This window comes from Heteronotia binoei, chromosome 12 (genome assembly GCF_032191835.1).
Source record: "Heteronotia binoei isolate CCM8104 ecotype False Entrance Well chromosome 12, APGP_CSIRO_Hbin_v1, whole genome shotgun sequence".
NCBI lineage: Eukaryota > Metazoa > Chordata > Lepidosauria > Squamata > Gekkonidae > Heteronotia > Heteronotia binoei.
This window is the reverse complement of record NC_083234.1, coordinates 65,004,591-65,021,888: the sequence shown is the minus strand read 5'-3', so window position 1 is coordinate 65,021,888 and position 17,298 is coordinate 65,004,591. Positions and strand designations below refer to the sequence as shown.

Sequence of the window (17,298 nt, the reverse complement as noted above, 5' to 3'; positions counted from 1 at the left end):
TTGGTTTTGCAGATCTATATACCTTACCTCTTTGTGGCCTTTCTTGTTTAGATTTCATCCATGGAAATTACCAGTTGGGTAAGAAAGACTCTGCAGTTGACTTCTCCCACCGTCTTAACACAAAGGAAGAGCAAGCCCCTCCTTCTTGTCATTTTAGACTATGCCCATCTCCCAGTAATAAGCCAAAGAAAACAAGCAACCAACCAACCTTTGCAAAAAAGTTTTTTCTTTAGTTCGTCTTATGCTACGCATCTAGGAGTCATCAATTTTTTTCTCCCAGAATGCAGAAATTGTTCCTCAGGACTCAGTTTGTACTACAAAGTCCTGCCCTTTGTGCAGTCACAATATGGAGTGAAGCCTGACCACAGTTCAGTGGGGATATCAGCACATCCATGTTCTTTGTAACCTAAGGGGTTAGGCATCCTTAATTGAAAGTGATGTTTTGTGTGCTCATGGGTAGTGTCTTCTTTGTATGTCTTTATTGAAGCACACTCATGAAGATGCCTTGTACTGAATCAGACCCTTGGTCTATCCCAGTCATTGTTGCCTACTCAGGCTGGCAGCAGCTCTCCAGGGTCTCAGGCTGAGGTCTTTCACATCACCTCCTACCTGGTCCTTTTAACTGGAGATGCTGGGGATTGAACCTGGAACCTTATGCATGCGAAACAGAGGCTCTTCCACTGAGTCATAGCCCTTCTGGATACTAGGTCAATTTTTTCTTCTTTTGGTTTTTAGTCTAGAACTTGTGAGAAAATAAGACTTTGTACCTTTCTTTTAAAACAACAACAAAGTACCAGAACTAAGGGATGTCCTTTTAATCTGTGTAGAAATATTTAGAGCTGGCATTGTGATCTCTTGAGCACTTGTGCGGACTGATAGGGCAGTCTCGTACAAACAAGGCCGTTCAGTTAGCAGTGAGATCTGGAAAGTACTTTATGTGGAAAAGATTATGCTGAGGACAATTGTTTGTTTTCTTATAGATATTTTAAGACAAACAAAATAATGAATCCCATAAGTTGTCATGCTGTGTCTGACCACATCCGCAACGTAGGGATTTCAAGCAGATTCTGCTGCTGTGCCAGCAGCAGGGGGGAACAGGGTATGGAGGAGAGAAGCTGATAAAGAAATCTGTGGTGTTTGGGCTTAATTGGTGGTGTGTGGAGTTTTATCACGTGTGGTGCTACTTTGTAAAGCCTTCAAAGGGTTTAAGCTCTGCAAACCTTAGATTCTGCCCCCTTCTTCCCTGTGTCCAGTGCTTTTCTGAGATATTGCTCCATCTGTGCACCAAGCTGGGTTAGTAAAGGCACACAGAGGCTGTGATCACACACACAAAATAATGCACTTTCAATCCACTTTCAATGCACTTTCCAGCTGGATTTTGCCAGTTTACACAGATCACACTGTACAGACATTACTCTGGGCTGTGGAGCTTCCCTCCTCTCAAGGCTTGTCAAAAGAGGCTGAAAATGTTTCCCTAGCAGCTGCTTTTCTGAGAGAAGCTCCTGTGTGACTCAGGTTAAATTGGTTCATGGGCATACCTGTAAAACAAATATGTGGAAGCCCTTCCTTGTGTTGCCTCCTTTCTTTACTTTAGAGCAGTGGCCCAAGCCCCTTTTTTCTTTCCTGTCTCCAACATGGAAATGAACCAGGAGCAGAGAAAAAGTGCCTGGAGTGACATACAGAGAAAAGGTCAAGTTTGCAGGGGGTGGGCTTCAGTTCCCCACTATTGTATGCTTCTTGTACTATTGTAAGAATTCCTCCCCCCTGCGTTTTTAAAGCAGAGCAGAGAGAAGAGAAGAAATGGATCTGCCAAACCCATCTCCAGCTTTGTCTAATCCTGTATATAGACATGTGGCAACCCCAAGCCATAGGAAAGGAACAGACTAGAGATCTAATCAATAATTAGGCACGTGGTCTCCCATAAGCCTTGAGGGATGTGCCAAAACATCTGTCTCCAGCTGTACATCCAAATGGGTTTTAAACAGCTTCCCAACTGTAGCTCTCATTCCTTCTGCCTTGAACGTTGGTGCCAAATATATCTGGGGATGTCACCCATACGCAGTTCAAGCCCAGGTTCACTTGTGAGACTGACCACTTGCAGTGCCTGCCAACCAGCTCACTGACAAAGGGTTTCAGCGCTACCTGTCCATCACTCAGGATCTAGCTGTCCTTCCCAGCTCCCCTCCTAAGCTCCAACTCCACCCCCGCCCAAGCTGGGTCTTCTGCTTCCCATTGCATCTTGCAGTGTTGTTGTCTGGAATGTAGGGGTCCATTTCAGACATGAGTTGTAAAATGAAATCTAGGCAAAAGCTAAAATGTATTATTTTTTTGTAAAAAAAAAATTAAAGTCACCAGGTGCAGAGAAATATTATGGAAGCATGACAGGGCTGCGAACTCTAGGTTGAGCTATTCCTGGAGCCTGGAGATGGTGAGGTTTGGGGAGGGGAGGGACCTCAGCAGGGTATGAAGCCAGAGAATCCCTCCTCCAGAGCAACCATTTTCTCCTGGGGAACTGGTCTGTAATGTCTGGAGATAAGTTGTAATTGTGGAAGAGTTCTATAATTCTGGAGATTGACAACCCCAGAGGATGGCCAACATTTGTGTTCCCTCCTCTCTGATTTTAGCCACCTTTCAAGAGCATAATCCCTTTGGTAACCCACTCCAATTGTTCATCCCCTTTCTTGGATCTGCATTGGTTGCTTTCTCCGGAGACTCCTTCGATAGGTTTGTTCTGTTTATTTTCTGTAATTAATCTTGCTTTAATCCCAGTGAAAGAAGAAGACTGCAATCTCCTTTATCTTCCTCCCCCACAACAGACACCCTGTGAGGTGGGTGGGGCTGAGATAGCTCTCACAGCAGCTGCCCTTTCAAAGACAATTCCTGCGATAACTATGACTGACCCAAGTCCATTCCAGCAGTTTTAAGTGGAGTGGGGAATCAAACCTGGTTCTCCCAGATAAAAGTCCGCACACTTAATCACTACACCAAACTGGCTCTCAATGTTGGGTCTGTTGGGATTTGTGAGGTTTTTCTGCAGTGCTTTTGATCCAGGTCATGCTGACTTTTACTGATAGCCAGGCAGAGTAGTGAGGTTACAGGAAATGGACTCCCTTGTAGCCTCCAAAGGCTATAGAGATGAATAAATGTTGCATGCATTTTAGCCTAGTTGGCAACTCCCATTGCTGAAGAGCTACAGAGCATGACATGTGAGAGCCTTGGTCAATGTCTTAAACTCCTTCAAGAACTAATTCTGGTGGTAACAGACTTCTGTAGTCAGTTAATGCAGGCATTCTGCAACAAGCTTTTAAGAGCCAGTGTAGTGTAGGGATTAGAGTTTCAGACTAGGTTTAGGAAAGGTCCCCTGTGCAAGCACCAGTCGTTTCCGACTCCGGGGTGACGTTGCTTTCACAACGTTTTCACGGCAGACTTTTTTTACAGGGTGGTTTGCCATTGCAAAGGTTTAGGAAGACCCTGATTCAAATCCTTCCTCTGCCATCAAGGTCACTATGTAACCTTGGGCCAAATATACTCGCTCAGTCTAGCCTCCTTCAGAGGGTTGCTGAGAGGCTGCATTCCAAAGAAGACCAATGCAATCTGTCCTGAGCTCCTTGGAGGAAAACAAGATAAGACAGTAGGTAGATCGTGTGATGGCCTTGGCTTCTTTTTCTGTCAGCATCTCATTTAGAGCCTTTCCATCCTTAAACTATCAAGGGTGTTCCAAGTCGGAGGGAATTCCAAACGGGAGGAGCCACTACTAAGACAACCCTGTCTCTAGTTGGCCACCCACTTCACCTCTGCAGGTGAGGATAGAGCAGGGTTTGGGCAGAGGATCTTAATTAGCAGACTGGACAGTGCAGGATAAACCTTGACCACACAGAAAATCAGAAAGGGAAGCTCTGTGGCAGCATTCAAACCCTGCTCCTTTCTAATGCATATTGCCCTTAGGATAGGCTCTCAAAACTTTGATTTCCCAGCCTAATCGTTTAAAGGGAGGGGACATGATTCATTTAGACATTTAGGGTGTCTTAGAGCTGTAGAAAAGCTGCCTGTTCTTTATTATTATTTTCAACCTTTGTTTGTATCTTGCCTTTCTCTCCAGTGGGGACCTGAAGGGGCTTATATTATTCTCCTCCCCTCCAATTTATCCTCACACCCATGCGGTGGGTTAGGCTGAGAGTGTGTGACCGGCCCAAGGCTGCCCAGCAAGCTTCCATGGCAGAATGGGGATTCAAACCCAGGTCTCTCAGATCCTAGTCCAACACTCTAATTGCTACACCAAGCTGGCTGTCAGAAGCCCTTTGCCCCCCCTGTATATATGCAGAGTGAGCAGTCTGTGGAGCACACGGCACAGAGTGGTAGAGTTCATGTATTAGTTTGGCAGGCAGTCCTTGGAGCCAAAATTTTATCAGTTGCTTTCTTTCTCCTCCCCCCCCCCGGCCCTTCCTTGCTCAAAACCAGAAACAACAGAACTTGGCAACAAGAAGGAGCTGAAGTCCATGCCATTCATCACGTACCTGTCAGGCCTGCTGTCCGCCCAGATGCTGTCGGACGACCAACTGATCACAGGTGTGGAGATCCGCTGCGAAGAAAAAGGGCGCTGCCCCTCCACATGCCACTTGTGCCGGCGCCCAGGCAAAGAGCAGCTCAGTCCGATGCCCGTGCTTCTGGAGATTAATCGCGTGGTCCCCCTGTACACACTGATCCAGGACAATGAAACCAGGGAGGTGAGTTGTGATGCACCATAGAGAGATACTTGAGGGCACGCTCGTAACTTCTTGATGTCATAGCACACTGGGCATTGCTGTGTCCCAGCCCCATCTCTATTTCTCTATTATTATTAATTTTTTTTAAAAAAAAAAATCAAAACAAATGATTAAAATCCAGCGTATCTGCTGGTTGCTTGTGCTGGGGGTGGGGACTGGAAATAACCCATTTCATAAAAGACTGTGGCATTCTTTGAGAAAAGATGTTCGAGTAACTTTGGCCGTGCTGGAGATTTAGAAGCTTAAAAGCAGGATATGGAACCCAGATCCCATTAGCTCTCTGAACCTTGGATTGCTCTCTCACTACAGGCACAAAAGGGAGATCCTTTGGGACTTGCCCCCTGCTGGCCACTGGAGGTCAGTGTTATACTGACAGGTGCAAGCATAGTGTCTCAGTGACCCATCCTGAGGGCTTTGGCTCACTTTTTTCTGCCTCTCTTGCAAAACACTGAAGGAGCTTTAAATGTTAATTCTATGTAGATTTATTTCCTGTCTTCCACCTCTGATCTCCCTCCCAATCCTCAGTCCAAAAATGACAGATCTGTTTAAAGTCACTTCTTAAAACTGCAACCTGCCCTTGATTAAAGGCCTTGGAAGAAGCCAGCGTGTGCAGCAGCTGTGGGTGGGACAGGCTGAGCAAACTGCAGGTCTGGAAAGCATCCCACTGAGTGGAGGTAGGGCCACCCATGCATACTGGACTGAGCTGCTCCCCCCGCCCCGCCCCAGCACCCCCCATCTCATTCCTTATTGTGCCTGTTGATTTTTAACCCCTTCTCTCCAGCAGTCCAGTCAGGTGTGTGGGGGGAGCAACTGATCTCCAAGCAAGCATTCTTTCTCCTCTCAATATTAATCTCCATCTTTCTCCCCTCCTGCTCATGACTCTCATGCATTTTAGTCCATCAGCTCCTCAGGTTTAGGTGTTTCACTTTTGGCTGCTGATCACTTGTATCACCACGTACAACCTTCGGCTTTAGTGGCTGTGCTCCATTCAGCATGCTGTTAGACGAAAGATGGGCGAGTGTCAAAGACAGGGCTGTTTCTATGGTGGCATCTCTTGTCTAGAGTCACCTCCCTACAGAGATTTACCTGATGACAAGCATGTTACACTTTAATGTTCCCTCTTGTGAGCAAAAATTCTACTTTGTGAGTTACTGGCATTAAAGTTGTGAGTGACTGCATACATTAGTGTGCTCTGGGGCCATTCTTCCTGAACAGGCTGAGCTAAGACAAAAATGTGTGAGCCAGAGGCTAAAAACCTGTGAGTCAGCTCACATGAATTCAGCTTAGAGGGAACACAGGCGGGGGGCACTTTATTCCCCCCCCCCCCAGTTTGGTTGGTTGGTTTACTAAATTATTTTGTTCTAAATGCTGATTGCTGCAAGTTTATCTTGCCATTTTTTACTGCCGGTTGATTTTATAGTTTGTACCATTAGTTGTTGTTTTTAATGGCTATCCTTGACAGTCGCTTCAGCAGCAAATACGCTATGAATGCTGCTTGGAAATATCTTTTAAAAAAAGATGGTTGAATAATTGACTCTGCCTTTGAGTGTTTCAGTCTGGCCCCCAGCATTTGGCACCCAGTTAGCCTTCCTGGTCATGCACCCTTCCCTTTTACAAAGCTTAGAAGACGGCCTTCATGTCAGCTTGGTCTCTCTCCCGCCCCAAAGAAACACCATTTCTGTGATCAAAAGCAGTGGTTCTAACAAAGCGTTATGTGCACAAGTCTCTGCGGTTTGTGTCATTTTAGCTGCCAGGTTCCAGGATTTCCAAGAAATTAGGAACTGTGTTATTTTGTTTTACATCAAGGGGTATATCCCACTTTCTAGCCCCAGGAGGCTCTCAGTGGTTTAAAAAAATATATATGTGCAATGAAATCCTATTAAAGATGAGTATCAAAAATGGAAATGCTGTGGTTTCTGTGTGGTGCCCAGGTCTCTCCGGCAACCCTTCCAATGTTTTGCTGTTAGTCTTCGCTAGCTGATAACCCTTTGATGTTGCTCTTTCTTTGGCAAGAGAATGAGTTGGAGGAGCTGGGACTTGCTCAGCCATGGGGGAAGCCTGTCTTGCACAGGCTTCTTGTGAAAGCTGGAACTGATGGAGGGAAGGTGAAGGAGCTGGGACTGGGTGGGCCATTTAGACCCAGAGGACCATTGTGTGAAAGGCTGAACCAGGTGGGTAGCCATGTTGTCCTGAAGCAACAGAACAAAGCGTGAATCCAGTGGCAGCTTTAAGACCAACAAAGTTTAATTCTGGGTGTAGGTTTTTGCACTCAAAAGCTTATACCCAGAATTAACTTTGTTGGTCTTAAAGGGATTTTATTCTAATTTGAGCTGTCCAAATTTATTGTGGACTAAGCTTTATGCAATGTTAAACATGTATACTCTAAAGTAAATCCTGCTGAGTTTGGTAGAACTTATTCCTTTTAAAGTGTACTTAGAATTTTAGCCTTAGTATTTTTAGTCTGTTTAACTGATTGCTGCTTAATGCTTTGGGGACATAATTTCTTCTCTTGAGCTCCTTTGGAGAGGTGGAATGTATGCATATGTGAACAAACCTTCCCTTTCTGGGGAAACTTGTTAAATGTGTAGTGACAGAATAAAGATAAGAATCCAGTGACAGAGCAGTTCCAGAAATACTTGGGTGAGATGTCTGCCTTTGAGCCTTTCAGTCTGGCTTCAGGCCTGGGTTCAGGAGAGAAATGGCTTTAGTGGCACTTGTGGATGATCTCCACCTCCAGATGATCAAGGGGAACTTGTCTGTTGTTAGATCTAGCAGCAGCTTTGGATACAGCAGACCATGGAGATACCACGGTTGGCCAGTGCTGAGATGGTTCCGGTCTTTTCTATCAGACCACCAAAGGAGGTTGCAGTGGGCGATGCTGAATCATCTCCTCAGAAGCTGATATTGGGGGGGGGGGGGGCGCTGTGTTGTTTAATATCTATATAAGGCCTCTTAGGAGCCCCTTGGCGCAGAGTGTTAAAACTGCAGTACTGCAGTCCTAAGCTCTGCTCATGACCTGAGTTCGATCCCAGCAGAAGCTGGTTTCAGGTAGCTGGCTCAAGGTTGACTCAGCCTTCCATCCTTCTGCGGTCGGTCAAATGAGTACCCAGCTTGCTGGGGGGAAAGTGTAGATGATTGGGGAAGGCAATGGCAAACCACCCTGTAAAAAGTCTGCCGTGAAAACATTGTGAAAGCAACGTCACCCCAGAGTCAGAAATGACTGGTGCTTGCACAGGGGACCTTTCCTTTTCCCAAGGCCTCTTAGCAGTTGTTCACAGTTTTGGAGTAGGTTGTCATCTGTTGATGACCCTCCAGCTGTATTTTAATCTAAGTAAGCCACCATCAGCAGCTTTCTATCCTAGCCCAGAATCTTAGTGTGGGTGTCAAATGGCTAAGAAAGAACAAACTGAAGATGAATCTGGATAAGAGAGAGGTGGTGCTGTCTGGAAGGGCTGCTGTTTTAAGTGGGTGACTTTCACAGAAATATTCTAAGAGCCTGAGAGTCTTGCTGGATCTTGTATATTTGGACATAAAAGTGCACATAAGCAAAACAAAATCTTTTTTAGGGACAGCTATTTAGAAGGCTGACTTACTGTTTGCAGATGCTTGACCTGGCCTCATTGATCTGTGCTCCATTAAGGTTAGGATACAGAAGGCAAAAGAAGAAGGGGACAGCAAAAGATGAGATGGTTGGACAGCGTTACTGATGTAACAAACATGAATTTGAGCAGATTTTGGAGGATGGTGGAAGTCTGGAGGGCCTGGCATGACTTTGTCCATGGGGTCGCAAAGAGTCAGACTGGACTGTGCGACTGAACAACAACAACACAGTATCATGCTTTACGTGGAGCTGCCCTTGAAGACTTATCTCAAAACTGCAACTGGCACAAAATGCAGGGATGTTATCAGGGTTGCGTTGTTGGGCTCAGGTAACTCCAGTTCTGAGGTTCCTTCAGGGGCTGCTAATGAATTTCCAGGTTCAATTCAAGGTATTGGTACTCACCTTAAAAGAAAACCTTCATGACCTAGGGCCTTACCTGTTCCCCTTGAGGTCTGTTTTCAATACCCCCTTGTCTAAGACATATTCTCTCATGTCCCAGAGTTTCTAGACATTCAAGATCTTAGAAGAACACCTTGCAAGATCTTGGCTGCCATCTTGCATTGCCAAAGGAACGTCTCACACCGAAAAGCCCTCCGCCTTGAATTTTGGGAGATCAGCTGTAAATTTTGGTGTTCTTTGCCAAGCATCGGATGGCAGATGCTTCACCTGATGCTTGGCAAAGGGTAGTAAAACCTGGAGCGTAAAACCCCCTCCCTGAACACAACATGCAGAGGAAGCCTTGCCTTAGTGAGGAGATGCTTCAGCAACCCAGAATGCTGAGTCTTCAGCAGCTGTGGGGAGGAGATGAAGATGGACATGACTCTGTGTGGGGAGAAATGTTAGGAGTGGAAAAAGAGTTGGCGGGGAAGGCAAGGAGGCGTCTTTGCTTGTTATTCTGTACTAATTGTTTGGGGAAAGGGAAGGGACATGTGTTTTTAGGCTCTTAAGTCACAGAACCGGTGGCTGCAGAAAGCACATTAACCTTGGGATTATTTGGTTCCTCCCCACAGCATCTTGTTGTGTCTGATCTGCTTCTAAAAACTATCCTAGGTTTCCCTAGCCCCTTTCTCTCTCTCTCTCTCTCCCTCCCCACCCTGAATTAATCAGCTGTATTAGCCAGAAAAAGGTATGTGGAGGGTGTCCCTGGCAGCACAGCAAAAAGTGAGCTGTTCTTAGCTTTGTGGCGGAAGCCAGCTCCTAGAATAAACCAACTAGACACTTGACTGATTGGTCCCCGTAGAAGCCTCCGGGCCTCGCCCGCAGTACGCCCCAGCTGCAGGGACTGCCGAAGGCGGGGAGCACAGACTACACATTTTGGCAAAGGAAGACTTGCAGTGGGAGGGAGTGTGAATGGGGCACATTAAACAAACGCAAGGGGGCAAGGTTGATTTTAAGCAGGGGCAAGTGTGCGTTCGCTCTCTCCCATCCTGCCAGGTGAGGGGTGGGCAAGAGGATTCTGAGTGGCATCCTAGGCAGAAGTTGCCTTGTTTGTGGAGGTTGCCAGCAGACAATGGGTAAACATTACGGACAGTGATCGGTGTAGCCGACGGAGGGCCTCTTCTGACATCATGTTTTCCTTCACCAGAACACTTTTGGAACAGTTTCTTGTGGAGAAATGCATGCGGAAAACCTTATGTGGGAATGGAAAATCCCTCATGAATGATTTTTTTTTTGTCATGAAAGATCCATGAGCAGGAAATCGCAGGGCTCTACTTATAGGTCTTACCTGGAAAATCCACTTGAATATTCCATTTCGGCATGTGGTTATCCACATGGAGCTGAGAGTTACTGGAAAAGGGCTTACGTGGAGAAGCTGCTATGTCGAACTTGGCCCCAAAACCCTGCAGTGTGTATGTAGTTCTCTCCCACCAGTGAGTACAGCAGTCTTGTTTGTCTCCCTTAGGTTGTCTGTTCCTCTTACCCAGTCCCTAAGATGGGGGTTATATATCCAAGGTCTGACCACTGCTGCGCTTTTGTAGAGGGTTTGTTATAGAATCATAGAGTTGGAAGGGACCTCTAGGGTCATCTAGTCCAACCCCCTGCACGATGCAGGAAACTCACAAACACCTCCCCCAACATTCACAGGATCTTCATTACTGTCAGATGGACATCTAGCCTCTGTTTAAAAACCTCCAAGGAAGGAGAGCCCACCACCTCCCGAGGAAGCCTGTTCAACTGAGGAATCGCTCTAACGGTCAGGAAGTTCTTCCTGATGTTGAGCTGGAAACTCTTTTGATTTAATTTCAACCCATTGGTTCTGGTCCTACCTTCCGGGGCCACAGAAAACAATTCCACACCATCCTCTTTATGACAGCCCTTCAAGAACTTGAAGATGGTGATCAGATCATCTCTCAGCCGCCTCCTCTCCAGGCTAAACATCCCCAGTTCCTTCAGCCTTTCCTCGTAGGACTTGGTCTTCAGACCCCTCACCATTTTCGTCGCCCTCCTCTGGACCCGTTTCAGCTTGTCTATATCCTTCTTAAAATGTGGTGCCCAAAACTGAACACAATACTCCAGGTGAGGTCCTACCAGATCAGAGTAAAGTGATACCATCACATCACGCGATCTGGACACTATACTTCTGTTGATACAGCCCAAAATTGCATTTGCCTTTTTAGCCACCACATCACACTGTTGACTCATGTTCAGTGTATGATGCACTAAGACCCCTAGATCCTTTTTGCACATACTACTGCTAAGACAAGTCTCCCCCATCCTATAAGCATGCATTGGATTTTTCCTACCTAAATGCATTTATCCCTGTTAAAATTCATTTTATTGATATTAGCCCAGTTTTCCAGCCTGTCAAGGTCATCCTGTATCCTGTTTCTGTCTTCTTCTGTGTTTGCAACCCCTCCCAATTTAGTATCATCTGCAAATTTAACAAGCATTCCCTCTATTCTTTCATCCAAATAATTGATAAAGATGTTGAACAAAATAGCTCCCAGGACAGATTCTTGAGGCACTTCGCTTGTCACTCCTCTCCAAGAGGATGAGGAACCATTCATAAGCACTCCATGGGTGCGATCTGTCAACCAGTTACAGATCCACCTAACGGTAACAGGATCCAAACCACATTTTACCAACTTGTCAACAAGGATAATATGTGAAACCTTATCAAAAGCCTTACTGAAATCAAGATAAACGATGTCTAGAGCATTCCCCTGATCCAGCAAGGTAATCACTTTCTCAAAAAAAGAGATCAGGATAGTCTGACATGACTTGTTCTTGAGAAACGCATGCTGGCTCTTAGTAATGACATCCATTCTTTCTAAATGTTCCAGGGCTGACTGTTTGATTATTTGTTCTAAAACTTTTCCAGGTATAGATGTCAAGCTGACAGGTCGGTAGTTACCCGGATCATCTTTTTTCCCCTTCTTGAAGATGGGGATAACATTCGCCTGCCTCCGATCTTCCAGCACCTCTCCTGTTCTCCAGGAATTCTCAAAAATAATAGCCAGAGGTTCAGAAATTACGTCCACGAGCTCTTTTAGAACCCTTGGATGCAATTCATCTGGCCCTGAGGACTTAGTTTCATTTAAAGAAACTAGGTGTTTATGTACTACCCCTATGCTGATCCTTGGTTGGAACTTCATAGCCTCCTTATATGTTCTGTTTTTGCCATGCTGAGCACCGTTTCCCTCAGAAGAAAAGACTGAGGAAAAGTAGGATTGAGCAGTTCCGCCCTCTCTTCATTACCTGTTACAATTTCACTTTCTTGCCCTCGCAATGGGGCTACCATGTCCTTGCTCTTTTTCTTACTCTGAACATAAGAAAAGAACCCTTTTTTGTTGTTTTTAGCATCTTTGGCCAGCCTAAGCTCATACTGAACTTTCTGACCATAGGATTTTACCCAGCATAGTTCTAAGTTTATCAAAGTTTGCCTTTCTGAAGTCCAACCTATGTCTGACTATGTGTAGCTTTTCCCTTCCCCAAGACTGTAAATTCCAAATAAATAAAGTTATGTCTGGCCTCTGATCTCCATCCCCACCACCTTGCCTGTCATTTAGAGCTTCAATCCCCAAACTTTTCTTTAATGAAAGCTACTTCTAAGTAACCCCCCCCCCAAAAAAAAAAAAAAAGATATTCTGAGTGATTCCCCTCTCTTCCAGCACATTACCAAGTTTTGTTCTGTCCTAGGAAGAGAACATGAACTAGGAACAACACCTGAAATGAAGTTATTGGCTAAGTAGCACAGAGAGGGGAAAGTATTATGAAATAAAAGAAGTAAAAAAAAAGAAAAGACAAGAGCAGATCTCTTTGAAATCTTTTCTTGTGGTTCATCTAGGGGACAGCCAGCAAGTTACTGGTAGCTAATGAGCTACCTGTTGGAAAACCCAGATCTAGAGTGCTTATGTGTGCTGGATGTGGAATGCGTGTGCTTTTGGCATCCATTTATTTCATTTTCAAATGGGGGGGGGGGGGTGTTGTACCGTGTGTAGCTGGAACCCATCCCATAATTACTAAGTTGTGCTGAGGCTATGAATAACAAAAACAGTTTTCCTCTATAGAGACTTTAATGCAGATATCTCCTCCCTGCACCTGCTGGACATGCGCACCGACATATGTGTGCCAAGGTCAGTCTCTTCCCATGTCAAAATAGTTCTTTGTGTGCTCACACCCCTGCTAAGGGGAACAGAGTGTCTTCCTTGCTTTCATCAGCAGCTTTTGTTGCAGACCTGGATCTCTGGTCCCCGATGCATATCCTGATCTTTCACTAAAGTGGAAGATCACACTTTTTTGGCAGAGTTTTGTCTAGCAGCAAAGAAATATTAGAAGCCGTCAACTGGAGATGCTTACATTTTTTGTTTGTTTTGTTCCTATAGCAAAACAAAACTGGGTTACCCATTACCTGATATCTCATATAATATATCCAGACCTCCTTCCCTTCCTCTCCTCCCTTTGTCTATCCTAATGAATGAGTTCAAACATTTAATTTTGCATCCATGGGATGACTTTTGAATTGATTCTCACAAATGTATCACTATGGAAAAGTTGTGTTTGGCATGAGCTATTCATGTGTTCAGGGGTTGCTTTGTAGAAAAATAGATGGTGGAGTCAATCATCCAGGGATTGTTATGCAGCTGCACCTACTATTCAATGGAGAAGGTGGGGAGGAGGAGGGGGAACCCTCAGAAAGGCTCAGGAGCTGTGCTCCTGTGAGCCCCTGCTGAATCCAAGGCCTGCATGTGTTACTAAATGGGTAGGGAAGACATGAACTACATGGTAACCATGTTGAATAGATGAACATAGCATGTTGGACAGTTCTCATCATCTGTGAGCCAAACATCTTATAGATTTGCCTGTTCACCATCTGTCTGGAACAACCATCAAAGAGGTTTGAAGGTCCACATAGCTGTGGCTCTTCATTCCCTTGGGGCTTTGGGATCTACACAGTAGTTAAGACTGTTATATCCAGGGGCATAGACAGTTTTTGTTGTTGAGTCACACAGTCGAGTCCGACTCTTTGTGTCCCCATGGACTAAGTCATGCCAGGCCCTCTTGTCTTCCACTATCCTCTAACATCCACTCAAATTCATGTTAGTTACATCAGTAACGCTGTCCAGCCATCTCATCTTTTGCCGTCCCCTTCTTCTTTTGCCTTCTATCTTTCCCAGCATCAGGATCTTCTCCAGTGAGTGCTCCCTTCTCATTGGGTGGCCAAAGTATTTGAGCTTCGTCTCCAGCACTGTTCCCTCTAAGCTGAGTTAGTGTGAGCTAGCTCACAGCTTTTTAGCCTCCAGCTCACACACTTTTGTCTTAGCTCAGGAAAAATAGCCCCAGATCACAATAATTTATGCAGTAGCTCACAACTTTAACGCCAGTAGTTCACAGCGGTAATACCAGTAGCTCACAAAGTAGAATTTCTGCTCAGAGGACTCTGCAGCTCAGAGGGAACGTTGATCTTCAGCATCTGACTTTCCATAATAGTTTCCATAATAACTGCAAAAATGTGCATGCGTTAAATGACACAAACTTAAACTGTGGTTGGTCACTGTGTAAAGACAGGATGCTGGACTAGATGAACCACTGGTTTGATCCTGCGGGGCTTTTCTTATGTCCTTAAACAGTAAGAGTTTTAAAAAAAAAAATACAGTATGCAGTTTCTAATGGTTGGCTGCCTGATTGATTTGCTCATGACACATTTATACGAATTGCTGCCAAGCAACATGCGGCAATAAGTGGGGCCAGGGAGAACAAAGCAGGACTGCCATAGGCTGTGAGAGAAGGCACACACGTGAAACCCTATGTGGTGGTGTGCTGTTTGCATATGCGAAGGGCAACCTGATGAACAATCTTGAACTGTTTGTGAGAATCTGAATGGATAAACGGAAAACTTCTCCTTGTTTGTGACCAATGAACAGACTGAACCAAACCGGCAGGTATAGCCTTTTTAAATGACAATCCTCTGACATAGATCTGTCCAGCATCCAGCTCACAGAATTGGTCCCCCCCCCCCCCCCCCGCAATTAGTTCATGTCATCAGTAAGGCTGGACACATCTTTCACAGGTGTGCAGCTGGCAGCAATTTTTCTTCAAGCTATCTCATTGGTTGCAGCTTATCTGACGGTGTGGGGCTAGCTTTCTTTCAGGGTTTGTGTGCTTAATCTGTGTGCTTTCTTCACATTATCTCCCCAACCAATGGATTGGCTGCCCTATTTTTTTCCCAGTGCCCAGGAAATCCCAGGGACTTTCCTGAGCAAATGTTTTTGCTTCCATGCAATGAAAACAGCATAAACTTAGACATGGCTGCATGCAGTGTAGCCTAGGTGCCATGACATATAGGTCTGAGGGCCAGTTTGGTGTAGTGGTTAAGTGTGCGGACTCTTATCTGGAAGAACCGGGCTTGATTCCTCACTCCTCCACTTGCACCTGCTGGAATGGCCTTGGTTCAGCCATAGCTCTAGCAGAGGTTGTCCTTGAAAGGGCAGCTGCTGTGAAAGCCCTCTCAGCCCCACCCACTTCACAGGGTGTCTGTTGCAGGGGGAGAAGATATAGGAGATTGTAAGCTGTTCTGAGTCGCTGATTCAGAGAGAAGGGCGGGGTATAAATCTGCAGTCTTCTTCTTAATACTAGTTATTTTTTAGATGGAAAATGTGAGCAGGACTCACTTTAATCTTATTATTATTTTCTTTATTTTTCTGTCTGATATCATGACAATTCAGCTATTTTAAAGAAGCTAAAACCTTGGAGAAGGTTCCCCCCCACCTCCCCCAAAAATCTGATCTATTTTTTCCCTCTTTTCCACAGTTAGTTCTGCTGTTTCTTCCCTCTTTATCTTAAAAAAAGAAAAGAAAATGGCTTTATTTCAGTGTCTTGTGTCTCCCCCCCCCCCATTTCTTTGCTCCTCACATTCTTCCTCTCCAGACTTTTCCTCCAGGATCCCATCCCTTCCCTTCCCTTCCCTTCCCTTCCCTTCCCTTCCCTTCGCTCTCATCTGGCTGAGAGAGATCCCAATGACTTCAGAGTCAATCCAGGGTAATTCATAACAGGCAGCAAGGAGCCCCAGTAGGCGCTCGCAGTCACTACTGTGGAAAAGAAAATGAGTCAGGTCTCCCGAGTACCAGTATGAGGCAAGGATCCAAGCCTTTCCCCTCTTCATGTCTGTTAATAGGAGGGCTGCTGGTGCGCAAGACATGTTTTCTTCTGGGGAGAAACCACAGGATCCAGCACCGCTGAAGGGAGCCAGTTGAGGAGGAGACGAGACGGGATGCCTTTGGCCTCCCAGATGTTGGCTTTGTTTTGCTTTGGCATGATTGTGTAGCAGACTAACCCAGGATTGACTCAGGATGCAGTGGTCAGATCACTGTTAGGGGAGGCGGGGGGGGGGGGCAGGACACTCCTGGTCCTGTCCATCTTATCATGGGCCCGCCTTGGCTGTTCTTGCAGAGGCAGCCAAGATTTGCTCCCTTCCTCTGTTTAAGGGTCCTGTACTCTATCACCCTATAGGAGCCCAGTGGTGCAAAGTGGCCAGCCGCAGTACTGCTGTTCGAACTCTGCTCACGACCTGAGTTCGATACCAGTGGAAGCTGGATTCAGGTAGCCATCTCAAGGTTGACTCAGCCTTCCATCCTTCCGGGGGCGGTCAAATAGGGTTGCCAAGTCCAATTCAAGAAATATCTGGGGACTTTGGGGGTGGAGCCAGGAGACTTTGGGGGTGGAGCCAGGAGACATTAGGTGCGGAGCCAGGAGCAAGGGTGTGACAAGCATAAATGAACTCCAAGGGAGTTCTGGCCATCACATTTAAAGGGACGGCACACCTTTTCAATTCCTTTCTTCCATAGGAAATAATGAAGGATAGGGGCACCTTCTTTTGGGGCTCATAGAATTGGACCCCTGGTCCAATCCTTTTGAAACTTGGGGGGTATTTTGGGGAGAGGTACTAGATGCTATACTGAAAATTTGGTGCCTCTGCCCCAAAAAACAGCCCACCCAGAGCCCCAGATACCCGCAGATCAATTCTCCATGATTTTCTATGGGAATAAATCTCCATAGGGAATAATAGAGTTGCCAGCAGACATTTCCCTCCCCTCCCCCCTCTTTCTGACGACCCTGAAGCGGGGGGAGGGTCTCCAAACCGGGGGATCCCCTGCTCCCACCTGGGGATTGGCAACCCTACGGTCAAATGAGTCCCTAGCTTGCTGAGGGTAAAGTGTAGATGACTGGGGAAGGCAATGGCAAACCACCCCGTAAAAGTCTGCCAAGAAAACGTCGTGATATAACATCACCCCTTGAGTCAGTAAGGACTGAATGCTTTCACGGGAGACAACCTTTTACCTTTTTACTCTACTTCCCAACACCTAGGTCTCTCCAACCCTTCTCTCTGTGGCTGTGTGACTGGCTAAGGAGAACAGCCCAGTCTCTCATTTTGTTTGCTTGTGTTTTTTTTTTTTAATTCTGTCCACTCATTTTATGACCCCAGGGAGGATCTTT

The 17,298-nt window shown here is 45.8% G+C and overlaps 1 protein-coding gene across 1 annotated transcript in view; it reads left to right on the top strand.

Annotated features, from left to right (window-relative positions):
- The window catches only part of ASTN2 (astrotactin 2), an 899,029-nt gene that overhangs the window by 679,017 nt on the left and 202,714 nt on the right, over nucleotides 1-17,298 (top strand). Inside the window, exon 17 of the mRNA XM_060250629.1 lies at nucleotides 4,459-4,724. Coding sequence (XP_060106612.1) covers nucleotides 4,459-4,724 — 266 coding nt within the window. The remainder of the gene's footprint in view (nucleotides 1-4,458; nucleotides 4,725-17,298) is intronic.